Raw genomic sequence first — 14,918 nt, 5'->3', positions numbered from 1 at the left:
AAAATGTTTATTTAGAAAGGATATTAAAATAACATATAAAAATCACATTTTAGTAAGGTCATTGATAACTAAATCAATTTTTAAAAATGAGTAGCTATTTTCATTACATAACAACCAGCTAGAAATATCACAATACAAACATATCATTCGTAATTGAAAAAATATATGCAAATATCCAAAAATATTTTATGTGCTTTTTTAAAGGTATTGTAATAGGTGCCATCTGATTTAGATGTTTCACCTTGTCTCCATCCATGTCTTTCATCTGATGTAGTTGAATTGAGGCTATATTATAGTGATATTTCCCTTACAATTATGGAATAGCTGCATTTTTACTCTGAGAAATGTTTCTTCTTATATAATCCTGTAATCTCAACCAGAAATCAGAATAGAAAAATTCATGCAACTGTAGATTTTGTGATGTTTCATTTTCATTGGTTCAACACCCGGATATATATAATTTATTCATGTATTTACTAATTTATTTGTTCATCAAAATGCTTTTGGATACCTATCTTTTGTACTATCTTTTAAGTCCTAGGAGTCAACAGTAAGCAAGATCTCTATGATCTCTGCTTTTTTTTTTTTTTTTTTTTTAGATGGAGCTTCGCTCTTGTTACCCAGGCTGGAGTGCAACGGCGCGATCTCGGCTCACCGCAACCTCCACTTCCTGGGTTCAGGCAATTCTCCTGCCTCAGCCTCCTGAGTAGCTGGAATTACAGGCACGTGCCACCGTGCCCAGCTAATTTTTTGTAATTTTTAGTAGAGACGGGGTTTCACCATGTTGACCAGGATGGTCTCAATCTCTTGAACGTGTGATCCACCCTCCTCGGCCTCCCAAAGTGCTGGGATTACAAGCGTGAGCCACCGCGCCCGACCCGATCTCTGCTTTTATGGTGCTTACGGTGTACCAGGAAAGATTTATGATAAGTAAATAACTAAATCAGATGATTATATAAAAGTTTTGATAAGACTGTTAAAATTTCATAACCCCAAGAATTAACACAGTCTGTAGAATTTACTTGTTTAATGCTGTTGTACATTTTCTTCCTATAATGGAACTTGCTGTCACTAAATATGTCAACACACTTTATCTCACTGCATTATTTGCAACTAAATTATAATAAAACAAATATTCAAGTCATTTCCTATCATCAATACATAGATTTCATAGATGTCATTTTAACATTTGCAGAAAGTTTAATTCAATGATTTTAATAATTTCTATACTATTTTTACATTGATTATTTTTAAGTGATAAATATTTGAGTTCATTTATGAGATGTTTACAAAGAATTTTAAATGTGGAAGTTATTGAAGAAAATTGGCAATACAGGAACTCTGAGGTGGTTTAGAAATAAAGCTAAATAGTCTGGGCGCGGTGGCTCAAGCCTGTTATCCCAGCACTTTGGGAGGCCGAGGAGGGTGGATCACGAGGTCAACAGATCGGGACCATCCTGGTCAAAATGGTGAAACCCCATCTCTACTAAAGATACAAAAAATTAGCTGGGCATGGTGGCTCGTGCCTTTAATCCCAGCTACTCAGGAGGGTGAGGCAGGAGAATTGCCTGAACCCAGGAGGTGGAGGTTGCGGTGAGCCGAGATCGCGCCATTGCACTCCAGCCTGGGTAACAAAAGCGAAACTCCATCTCAAAAAGAAAAAAAAAAAAAATGAAGCTAAATATTTGACATCAGATCTCAACTTCAAAAAACGTTTTCTTCCCTTCAAAAACTGGAAGAAATGACCTTTCTAACTGCATATGGAGACTTATGACAGCACTTGAGGTCATCAACGTGTTTCTGTCCCAATTACAGAAACGACTTTTTTCTCAGTTGTTTACATATTTTTATAAAATCTAATATTCCTCAGTACTGTTTATAATAGACATATACAAAATTTATTCCAAATATATTTTTCATCCTTGAATTTTGAGCATAGTTTTCCAACAATAATTACTTGCTTTTAACTAAACATAAAATTAGAATTCATGATGAAATAGAAACTACCCCAAAGATAACACCTCATTATTGACTTAGAATAGAATTCTCATACCATCCCAAAAACTAGATGTTCACATAATGTTTAAGCACACTATGCTACACATGTATGATACAAATAACAGTGGAAAAGAGCAACATTTTGTGAACTAAGCTGTAAGTTCTTAACAATTATAAATGGAGATCATAAATTTTTCAAATAGGACATGATAATATGAAATATATATGTGAAATACACATGGCTTCATGATTTTGCAAAATTTCTTAGCATATTTTCTATAATTTGGCAGTTTGTAAAAAAATGATTAAGATAATGTTATTGTCACTGTCTCTTAAGTGTTTCATATATACATACACATGCATATATAGATACTTTTTTAGACTAACTTTAGGTAAAAGACTTTTCTAGGTCTACTTTTGGAAATTACTGAAAGACATACACTACAAAAAAGCCAGCAGAAAGTATAAAACATTCCAGACACCATCAGTTTGTTTCGTCTTGGAGACACAGGATGTCCCACTCGTGAATCCAGAAACTTGAGAGTTTCTGGTCTTTTACTCAGCACCTACTCTGACACAAAATCAAAAGGAAGGTCTGTTTTAGCTTCTTGCTTCCCCAAATTAGGATGAATGAATGAAATGAAGGATATATAATTGCAGTAATTTGGCAGAGCATGAGGATTGGTTCATTCTGCAGCATTCTTCTAAGATATCAAATTGACTTGGTTAGGGACAGAACATAAATAACAAAAGGAAGGAGATCACAGTTTGTAAAGCTTTTATGTGGACCTTGATGTTGAGATCTGTAGATCCTTTGCCATGGAGCTGCATCTTCTTGAGACGTTTATTCAGAAAACAGATTAACAGGAGAAAAGATGTCAGGGATAGAGTAAGGGGTAGTAAGGTTGTAAGCGTGCTTACAGTCATATCAGACAGATGCGTTGTGTCACTCAATTTGATCTTCCAACTCACATTTCCTTCATATTCTTTTTTTTTTTTTTTTTTTTTGAGACGGAGTTTCTCTTGTTACCCAGGCTGGAGTGCAATGGCACGATCCCGGCTCATGGCAACATCCGCCTCCTGGGTTCAGGCAATTCTCCTGCCTCAGCCTCCTGAGTAGCTGGGATTACAGGCATGTGCCACCATGCCCAGCTAATTTTTTTGTATTTTTAGTAGAGACGGGGTTCCACCATGTTGATCAGGATGGTCTCGATCTCTTGACCTCGTGATCCACCCGCCTCAGCCTCCCCCTTCATATTCTTTTGTCCACATACTCTCATCCATGTTTATCATGACAAGATGACAAACCAAAAATAACAAAGCCCCAAATAGTATCACTGGAATGACACTCTTAGGTCTCCTCTTTAGGTGAAGAAAAATAAAGCTGGAGAAACTGGCAATCTTGAGCAAATAAAATATGCTGAGGCTAGTAGCAAGCCAGTTGCTGAAATGGTTAGTTACTGCCCAGGCATTATTATTAGTAATTCTTGCTTCTAAACTATACAAACCTGGATTAAACACAGTTGCATACCAATGTAGTAATATTACCCAGAGAAAACCAACTCTGGGGACTGCCAGAGCAGTGAGAATTTGGTCAGCAAGGGAGATCTTTTGTCTCTTGACCCACTCAGTGGAATTTACCAATGCTGTGAAGCCATTAGCAAAATTTGCAAGAACAAATGTAACCACTACTAGAATGGAAAAAGTGATGGATAGAAAAGTTACCATGTTGGAACAGACAAAAAGATAGAAAAACTGAAAGCCTAACAACACTGGCTGTGATTCCTTTAATACCCTGACCTTAAATTTTATGTGCACCTGATTTCTGAATCTGCAGTAACATTCTTTTTATTTTCAAATACTGTGACCAGTGTCAAACAAGAAAGTACCAGTTTATGCTAATGGATGAGTTCAAAAAATGTATTTATGGAAAACATTCTAATGTTCAAACAGCTCAACTTAACTCATTCATTCAATGACTATTCTTGTTAGAGACCTGAAAAATTCAACTGAAGTTGAAGTGAAGCCTGAATTTTCATTTGCCAGCATGCAAATAAAAACGTATTCTCTTTCAATGTTTTGCAATGTTTTCCTCTTTTCACATCTCCATAATTTGTGTTCAGCAACTTTAGCTACTGGTTATGGAAATTTTACCACACAGTTCAAAAAGTAAATGTCTAAATTCTTAAAGGGAGATTAGTCATAACTAGGATCATCACCATGACCAATTTTATGCTAGATTTAAATAGACAAAATCCAAAATTTTTAATCCAAATCATCCAAAGTTTTCTTGAGAACCATGGGAAGGTCAATATGTCTTATTCCTGCAAACCAGTACTTTTGTAAGACATTATTGTTAACAAGCTCATAAAACATACACAGACAGACAGACACACACACATACACACACCCCTCCAGAAAAAAAGGAATTTTCAAAATAATTTACAAAATGGAAAATGAGTTTCCAGGAGATCATACTGGTAAAATTAGTCCTTTTTTCCCACTCAGGATTTTTAACCCATAAAAATATATCAAATATATCTCTCATGCTTAGACCTCTAATAAAGTTACTCCTCTCGTCTATTTAATGCCTAAATATTTGTTATTTTATTAAAATATTCATCACTTTTAGAAATATTCTGAGTATCACATTCTTTGACATATAATCTTGCAGTATTTTATCACCACAGACAGGGTGACTACCTTGCTCCTGGACTCAATGAACTCACATAACTTGCTTTGATTAATGGAAAATTGGTAAACTCCACACAGATTTGAGATGGCATCCAAACTGGAGTTTCTCTTTCTTTTCTGTTTATTATGAGAACATCACCTGGCTACTACACTGTTCCCAGAAGAAGAATGAGAAAATAATGGAGTCAGTTTGCTTCTGCCTGATCCAGCCTAAATTGGTCAAAGTCTAACTAGTTCCAAGATGCAGAACTTGGCCCATCTCAAATTACCAGAGCCATCCACCAAACCCAGCTTAGGAAAGCTGAATCCAAAGATATGTGAGATATCAATATGTAACGTAGTTTTGTGGAGGTTTCTCTGGTAGAAAAACCTAATTGATATAGGTACTCTGCTAAATCAAGAGTGTGGGAAATATGTCCCACACTTGTTGTATCGGGAACACAGGAACCAAAAGAAAAATAGATGAAGAATGACAAAGTTTTGACCTGCAAGGTAGATAATTAAAGGTAGAAAACACCTTTAGAAAGATCTGTGTACTGCAGGTAACTTCTCCTCTTATTTCTACATGTTGTAGCTAAAATAAAGTTCATACTTCAACCCTCTTAGAGTTGTATATAAAGATACATAAATGGTGAATTTTTTCCTAGGTATATAATGAGCAAAGTAATCAATAATTTTTATGGTGCACTTCTCCTAATAAATAATTTTCAAATAAAAGTATAATGCACACTTGGAAATGAGTCAAAATAAAAATGGTAAACACAGCAATGTATCATAAGCATTCATGTAACCATCACATAGGGCAAGACGTGGAACATTACAAAGAGCCTAGGGCTACCCCCATGCTGCTTTTCAAGCCCCTAAATGTTTCTTCACATCTCCTGTGGTAAGCAATACCCATAATTTATGATGATAATTTCCTTGGTGTTCTTTATGCCTTACCAACTAGGTATGCAACTCTCAACTCTCAACTTTATATCATACATAGGTGTAGTCCTGTAGGTTCTTGTTCATAGCTTCTTGGACTCAATACTATGTTTCTGAAATTTGGTCACTTAGTCTGTGGCCATACCACTCTGAATGTACCTGATCTTATCTGAAATTTAGTCACATAGTCACATGTATCTGTAATTTATATCTTTTCACTTATCTATATTGTTCCATTGTATAGATTTACTGTAGTGACTCATCCATCATTAGTTGATGTATATTTGGAGGGTTTTCCTTTTTGAGCAGTCATGAATAATGCTACTATGAGCATGCTTTCATATATCATTTGATGCAATTCCTGTGAATATCCAACTACTGGTAGATTTACAGGGTCATTGAATATGATTTTTGAATTCTCTTCACAGACAGAAAAGTCCAAAAGATAATTTAACTAATTTTACTCTTTTTACCTTTACCTCCGGTCTACATATAGCTATTTGTATGTATCTTATCAAATATACCCTTAACCCAAGAAGACACTTTAATTTTATACCATCAAAATTGATTTAGAATTATGTACATATTTACCACTTTCGCTATTCTTATACCTTCCTGAATGTTCAACTTTGTATTTTCAGTACTTTTTCTTTTATCTAGAAAACATTATCTTTAATTTCTGTTTATGAAGTTCTGCTAATTCTTTTGAAACACACTGAAGTTATGTTCCATTGAATTCTAGCTTTGATTTTGTCTGTTGAAAATCAGATTGTCGTTTGGACAGTTTTTCCTTTTCACATAATCTTTTTTCTCTACCTACTTTTCAGATTTTCTATTGATCTTTGATGTCCCATGGCATTTGTATCTCAATTCATTTTTAATTATCTTGTCTGAGGTTTGATGGCTTATAAAAATATATGGATGAACCAGAATAACCAAAGCTATATTAAGCAAAAAGAACAAAACTGGACAAATCACATTACTTGACTTCAAGTTATGCTACAGAGCTAAAATCACATGGTACTGCATAAAAACAGACGCACAGAACAACAGAACAAAATAGACAACGTAGAAACAAGTCCACACACCTACAGTGAACTCAGGTTTGACAAAAGTGCCAAGAATGTACACTAGGGAAAAGGCACTAAATAGTGCTGGGAAAACTGGATATCCATATGCAGAAGAATGAAACTAGACTCCTATCTATCACCATATATGAAAATCAAATCAAAATAGATGAAAAACGTAAAATCTAAGACCTCAGACTATGAGACTACTATAAGAAAACACAGGGTAAGAGCTTCAGGACATTGATCTCAGCAAAAATTTCTTGTTGCCCCACAAGTACAGGCAACAAATCAAAAATGGACAATTGTGATGACATCAAGTTTAAAAACTTCTGCACAGCAAAGGATACAGTCAACAAAATGAAGAGACAACACATGAGTGGGAGAAAACTATCATATTACAAGGGATTTGCAAACTACCCATCTAACAAAGGGATTAACAGCTAGAATTTGCAAGGGGTTGAATCTACTCTATAGGAAAAAATATATAATAATCAGATAAAAAAGAGAAAATGATTTGAATAGACATATCTCAAAATAGGATATATGAATGACAAGCAGGCATATGAAAAGTTGTTCAAGATCATTGATCATGAGAGAAATATAAATCAAAACTAGAATGAGATATCATCTCACCTCAATTAAATGGCTTATATTCAAAAGACAGACAATAACAAATGCTAGTGAGGATGTGGAGAAAAGGGAACCCTTCCCTGTTGGTGAGAGTGTAGATTAGTACAACCACTGTGGAGAACAGTTTGGAGGTTCCTCAAAAAAAAAAACAATCTAAAAACAGAGCTACCATATGATCCATCAATGCCACTGCTGGATATATACCCAGAAGAAAGGAAATCAGTATATCAGAAAGATATCTGTTCTCATATGTTTGTTGCAGTACTGCTTATGGTAGCTAAGATTTGGAAGCAACCTGAGTGTTCATCAACAGATGAATGGACAAAGAAAATGTGATATGTATTTCAATATTCAGCTATAAAAAGAATAAGATCCTGTGATTTGAAACAACATAGGAACTGGAGATCATTACGTTAAGTGAAATAAGCCAGGCACAGAAAAATAAGTATCACATCTTCTTATATATTTGTGAGATCTGAAAATCAAAACAACTGAACTTCTAGAGAGTAGAAGGATGGTTACCAGAGACTGGAAAAGGTAATGGGGAGTCAGAGAAGGACATGGAGGAGGTGGGATGGTTAGTAGACACACAAAAAAAATAGAACAAATGAATAGGGTCCAGGACTGATGGAGTGACTATAGTCAATAATAACTTAATTTTACATTTTAAAATAAAAATGTGTAATTGGATTGTTGTAACTCAAAGGAGAAATAATTGAGGGGATAAATTGGATTGTTTGTAACTCAAACAACAGTTAATTGAATTGTCTGTTACTCAAAAGATAAATTTGACTGTAACTCACAGGATAAGTAACTGAGGAGATGGATGTCGCATTCTTCTTATGTTGTATTACATGCCTGTATCAACACTTCTTAGGTACCCCTTAAATATATACACCTACTATGCACCCACAAAAATTAAAAATAAAAATAAATAAATAAGGATGGCTATATTTTATCATATTAGGAAAAATATCTGTGACATGGTTTCTGTCCCATTTTCTCTCTTCTAATCTGACCAAACATTGAAGTATGTTAGATGTTCAGACTGTAGCTTCAATGTCTCTTACCCTCTAGCCTTGTATTTTCCATCTCTTTTGTCTCTTTATGCTTCGATCTGTGTAGTCTTCCAATTCACTAATTCTCTCTCCCCCTGTGTCTAATTTGTTGTTAACTCTGTCTATTGGATTATCAGTATTGATTATTCCTTTCTTTAGTCTTATTGGTTTAGATGCAGAAATGATCTTTTGTCCTTTTTCTATAAATCATTTTATATGGGAAAACTGAAAAGAAAACCATTCTTAATATCAAGTTCATAAAGAAAGTGTTTGGGGGATTTTATGTTGTTGATGTTTATTTGTTTCCTTGACACTTGACACAGAAATGCTAAAAATGTTCTATTTTTCCCCACACTTAGGTTATAGGATAAAATAAAAGCTTGGTCTAGGCATTATCCTGCAAGTTGAAAGAAACTGGAAATTAACTTCATGTGAGTAGCTTTTGTTTTTCTTTGTTTTGTTTTTGGAATAGCACCTTGATAGGTCCTCACCACAAGCTCTCCTTACAGGGAAATTCACTGAACAGCACTGATTCTCAAAATGCCATTCCAATAAATAAAATATGGTACTCAACTACAGCTACACCATCATACTCCATGGATTAATTTTTATTTTGCTTATAATGGAGAAATGTGGCTCTGTGCCTTCAAACTGCATCACTACCCAAGTGAGATATCAAAGAGGTGAGGGCTAACTTACATTTGATTTAATTCTAAAATCCTTTCTTTGGAAACAAGAGATTGATTATGAAATGGTTTATTTATCTTTCTGATTAACGAACTATATTTACATTAACAACTAAATCTTTTTTATACTGTTCCTTGGATTAAAGGTCATCCATAAATAATTACTTTCTTAAGCAATGTATTTTAAAGTAAACTACACTTAATTTCTAAATCTAAATGTATTCACCCTGACTTGAGCTTTACTAATGTAACTTACCCATAACGATATTCTTTTTAAAATTACATAGGCATTACCCAATTTATCAATGTAAATATTTCAAAAAGTAAATGATTTAATGGGATAAATGGAAATAGAGGTGATGGTGATGGTGATGATGATGATGACGATGATGGTGATAGCACAAAATAGAATGCCATCTGATAAATGTGACTTCAGTCCATTTTTCTAAGTGCTGGAATTCAAGGTGATGAGAGAACACTATTATTCTTTCTCATAGCTTTAGGATTCTCATATTATTCTCAGCATCAGGGCTTAGACTGGAAGAAAACCTTGGATGCAGGATATTGCCCTGACCTCTTCATGGGTGGGAACTGTGGTACACTGACACTGGAACCAGCCGGCTGCTTCGGTGCTGGCAGGGGTGAAATCCACTTGCTGGGACATGCTGCATCCCACCTTTCATGGGAGGGAGCACACAGGTGAACAGGTGCAGGAGCACTTTTGGGTGCCAGCAAGAACTAATTCCATGCAGGCCCCACTGCAGCATCTGGGGGTGTGCCCGTGCCCCTGAAGCCCCAGAGGGGTAAGGCGTTAATTGTGCTCTTTTAGCTCTGCTATCAGCAGAGGGTTTAAGTGTTAACAGCTCAGTGGGCCCTTTGCCTTTTTGCTTAAGGGGTCTGACTCTTGCTAACAAGGACATAGGGTCAGTGTAACAACTTTTTCTATCTGCACTCCTGGCTCCTGAGCTCTTGTCCAGCTTCCAAGAAAAAATGAGGTTGCACAACCGAATTGGAGGATGATAAATGCGGGAGATTTTATTGTTGATGTAAGTGACTCTGAGCAGCAAAGAGAGCTAGAAAGGCAATGTGAATGAGGAGGGTAATCTCTCCCTGAAGTCTGGCTGTCTCCAGTCAGACTCTTCTCGAAAGTCACACCGTCAATCTGTCCCTCTGAAGTCAACCCACTTCTCTCCAACATCCAACCATAGTCTCCAGCATCCAGCTGCTTCTCCTCCCGACTTTAGCCACTTTTCTCTGCCGTCTGAGCCTGGGTTTTTATGGGCATAGGATGAGGGGCCAGGCAGGCCAAAAAGGCAACATTACTTGCCTTTTGAGAGGGAAAACAGGGATAGGAGTACTCACTTTGGGCTGCAGTCTCAGCCTATTTAGCTTGAGACTGGGACTTTAGCTGAGGACCCACTTTTCTGCCTAGAATTTCTCAGTCTTCTGTTTATAGCACCTTCACATAGTATTTTACCAAAGATAACTAAGCCAACATAAATTTTCAATAATTTACTTGCAATTTTTTTATTTTACTAAATTCTAAAATTCATGGCAAACATGATTTCCAACAAACAGCACTTGCTCTTTTTGTTTTTTGTTTTTTTTTCATTTTCATATTTTCATATGAACATGTACAAATACTCTGTGCAATTATAGAGAACATAAACTTTATCACAAGTATCAATAGAACCATTAGTAAGCCAAATTCTTTTAAAGTGATTATTTACATTCTCAGCTGCTGTGATGAAATCTGAATTATTTTATTATAGCAATCAATGTAGCATCACATATGCAAAAACATACCCAACGATTACCCTAAATAAGTTTTACACCTTAACACATTTCTTTATCTGCTTTTTCTCTAACAGAGAGCCAAAACATTTATATCAACAAAATATTTTTCCAACACATATGTGCACATATTATGATTTTTGAATGGCAACAATATGAGTAAAATTATTTTATTTAAGGATAAATTTAGGAATAATTGTCTCATATATTTAATATCCACAGTACTATAATTTATCAAAAAATCAGTAATTTGTCACTTTGTGCATTGTAAATAATTAAATTGGAAATAAGAATGAAAGGTGTCCAGCAACATATCAATATTGAAAATTTGATGTTTCAAATTAAGATTAAGAATTTGAATTTATACTTTTTGCTTATATTTTCTTTTTAAAATTAAAGAAATGTTTAAAATTTTAACTTGCATTTATAACTACCATAATAGTCTATTTGACTTTATTCACTAAAAACCCTAATAATTGTATCTGTGAAAATACATAGTTTCGATATAATTTTATATTCATTGTTTTACTTTGTTTTTCTGCCTTCTAAATATTTTTATTATTGTGGAACATAGCACACAGACAGAAAGCAACAGAACCTAAATGCACAGTAAGAGAAGAAATTATACCATTACCCCTGTGTTTACCACATCTTGGTCATAAAATAGAATTTTCTAGCCATCCAGACACTCCCCATTTTTGCCTTCTTGTAGATCTTATTCTCCTCTTGTTTTCCCCCTCCCTACTATCCCTAGTGTTATGATAGTCATTCATATGTTTCATTTTAGAGTTTTGTCACCAATGTAATAAATTACAATGTATTAAAGATATATTTTTGAAAATATTATATAAGTGGAATTAAAATGAGTGTTTTTTACTATTGATAGTTCCTCTTACATCTGTATTATCTAATTAGCTCAAATTTCTTAATTTTCTTTGTTATATACATTATGTGTAAACATGTCTCTCTAGCTGGTTCATTTTGATTGCTGTATAGTATTCTATTACACAGATATGCCATAATTTATTTATCTATTTTAAATAGATTGATGGGCATTTAAGAAACTTCTCAACTTTAGCTATGAAAACACAGTGATATGCATGTGTGTGTGTATGTTTTCTGGTAAGAGTACCCATACTGGGTCTTTATTAAGATGTGATCCTTCATCTTCATCAGATAATGTGATACTAAGCCAAGGAATTATATCAATTTATACTCTTAAGAGCAGTGTTTGAAAATTCTCATTGCTTCATGTCCTTTTCAAAATTAGTAATATCAGAATAATTTTCACTTTTATATTTATATAAAATAATATTAAACTTAACATTTTATTTTTTATTCAAATTAACAATGTAAATTTAGTTCAAAAAATTACATATTATCTTTTTATTATTCTATAATTATGATTTATACACATTTCTTGAGAATGAATTCTGTATTTCATAACTTATTCATATTCTATTACATTTTCTAATGATTTTTCTTGGAGTTTCAAATTCTCATTTGATATCAGCAAGTAAAATTATACCAGATATTTCCTTCAATCAAACATTATGTCAAGTGATTTTGAGAAAATATGATTAGTTATTAGCATATTGCAAGGGAAATTTGGATTGTTTAACAACCCCTGAAAGTATTCAAACAAAGTGTTGAAATACAAAAAATGTTTATACATTTAATTTACATTTGTATCATGGGAAAACACAAATTCTACCATTTAATATGTGTATCATGGGAAAACACAAATTCTACCATTACTAATATGAAAAAAAAATGTGATTGGTAGTAAACTTCCCATTTCTGAACAAATACACTTGCCTTTAAAGAAAGGCAAGTCTAATATCATCAGTCATGATTCTCCTTAAGGTCCTGACCTTAAACTCTATGTGCACGTGAATTCTGAATGTGCACTAACATTCTTGACGCTTTTAAATGTAGTTGTGTGGCCAATGTCAAACAGTAAAGCACCAGGCCATGCTTAAAGATGAGTGCAATGCAGTCTTTATGAAAACATGTTATTCTCAGAACAGCTCAAATTAACTACTGTTCCTACATTACCTGCTCTATTTTCCATTTGAATAAAATTTTTCATAATGATTTTGAAGGTAAAGCTGACTTCTCATTTGCAAGCATGCAAATGAAGACATATTCTCTTTCATTGTTGTGCATTTTTTCCCTCTTTATAATTTGTGTTCAGCAACATCAGTGGTGAGGAAAATTTTAAAATCCACTACATAGATTATATATTGGATATCTACATTTTTGAAGGGCATTTGGTCACAACTGGAATCATGACTAAAATGAATTTATTTTTCTCAGTACCAGATTTATGTAAACAAAATCCAACTTTTTCTATTAAATGCATTCAAGTTTTTCTTGGGAACCCCAGGAGGCCAGTACTCTTTAAAATCTTGTTGCTGCTAAAACTTCTATATAACTTTATTGTAAACTGCCAATTAACACATACAACACCCCCTCCCCCTACCAACACACACACACACACACACACACACACACACACACTCCACATGGATGGTAGAAATTATTGTCCTATAATTTTCAAAATGAAAAAAGAATTTTAGGGAGGACTTGCAGGTTGAAAAGGCCTTATTTTCCCACTCATGCTTTTTAGGCCATTTTCAATATTTATCAAACCAATGTCTCATGCTTAGGTCTGTGAATAAGTTATTCTGTTGAGTCTATTAAGTATTCAAATATTATTTAATTAAAAATATTCAGCAATTTTGTAAATATTCTTTGAGCACTCAAAAAACACGTTTTCCACTGTAGAAACTAAACTTCTCTATATATGACATTTGAATATATATTTTTCTTTTTCATTTATTTTTGATTATGTAATGACTTAAAATTAATACATGTTAAAATAAGGCTCCAATCTTGGATTGTATTTCTTTTCAATTGTGATAATATAATTGTTTCTAAGAAAGGATCAGCTGGGCACGGTGGCTCATACCTGTAATCCCAGCACATTGGGAGGCTGAGGCGGGAAGATCACCTGAGGTCGGGAGTTCGAGACCAGCCTGACCAACATGGAGAAACCATGTCTCTAGAAAAAATACAAAAATTAGTTGGGTGTGGTGGTGCATACCTGTAGCCTCCCAGTTACTCAGGAGGCTAAGTCAGGAGAATCACTTGAACCCGGCAGGTGGAGGTTGTGGTGAGGCAAGATCATGCCATTGCACTCCAGCCTGGGCAATATGAGCAAAACTCCATCTAAAAAAAAAAAAAAAGAAAGAAAGAAAGGATCTTTAAGTCTGATGGCCAGGACAGAAATGCAAATACTCTGTTTCATATAGCTACAAACTTGGACTGTATTTTACAACTACTAGCAGCCTTAGGATAACCATCTATAAAATACACACAATAACAATGCCCTCCTTGAGTAGGCTTTATGAGGAGTTGTTATACTATCTGTATAACTGCTTTCAATTTCACCTATCTGTACAGGCAGAAACAAAGGGTTGCTAGTTCTTCACTCGATCCTGTATTAGTTGATATGTAGGAGTTACCTGTGAAAACTTCCACTTTTGAGTAGATGTAGCAGGTTTAAGAAGGCAAAATATTCTTTTGCAATAAATAGGATAAGATAAATAAAAGGCCAAAATTATATTTTCAATTCATCAGAGCTGTGCAAGCAAGGAGTACCATCTAAACTGAAATCAAGCACAAGGAGGGCCTTTATAGGTGAAGACTCAACTTATGTATTTAATGCAAACCGTATCAAATCCCACCAGGCTTTTTTTGCAGACAATAAAAAACTACTCCTAAAATGTATCTGGAAATGCCAAGTGACAAGAGCACCTAAAGAAATAATTTTAAAAATGACAAAGTAGGGGGATTATAATTTCTCATTTTGAAGTTTGCTAAAAGCTGGACTAATCATTATGACACTGTGGTATTTTCAATATAATAGACAACAGAAATAATGAAACATAATTGAGAGTTCAGAAATTAGTAATGACATTATCAGCTAATTTCAAAAAGATATCATTGCACTTAAATAAGAATTAATCATTTTTATCAATAAATGATACTGGATA

The 14,918-nt window shown here is 34.1% G+C and overlaps 1 protein-coding gene and 1 long non-coding RNA gene across 2 annotated transcripts in view; both read right to left on the bottom strand.

The window, feature by feature from the left end:
• LOC144577837 (uncharacterized) overlaps window positions 1-14,918 on the bottom strand; it is a 135,033-nt gene that overhangs the window by 18,499 nt on the left and 101,616 nt on the right. Inside the window, exon 5 of the long non-coding RNA XR_013522458.1 lies at window positions 13,967-14,091. This is a non-coding gene — a long non-coding RNA (uncharacterized LOC144577837). The remainder of the gene's footprint in view (window positions 1-13,966; window positions 14,092-14,918) is intronic.
• LOC128928511 (taste receptor type 2 member 30-like) lies at window positions 1,911-6,692 on the bottom strand. Its single transcript, XM_054237965.2, has one exon. The coding sequence runs from the start codon at window positions 3,724-3,726 to the stop codon at window positions 3,238-3,240; it is 489 nt and encodes a 162-aa protein (XP_054093940.1). The 5' UTR covers window positions 3,727-6,692; the 3' UTR covers window positions 1,911-3,237.

This window comes from Callithrix jacchus, chromosome 9, assembly GCF_049354715.1.
Source record: "Callithrix jacchus isolate 240 chromosome 9, calJac240_pri, whole genome shotgun sequence".
Classification (NCBI taxonomy): domain Eukaryota; kingdom Metazoa; phylum Chordata; class Mammalia; order Primates; family Cebidae; genus Callithrix; species Callithrix jacchus.
This window is presented reverse-complemented; position numbering and strand designations above follow the sequence as displayed.

What these genes read in the sequence shown, in the direction of transcription:
- LOC128928511 (XM_054237965.2), bottom strand. Translation starts at nt 3,726, where the DNA reads ATGGTAACTTTTCTATCCATCACTTTTTCCATTCTAGTAGTGGTTACA.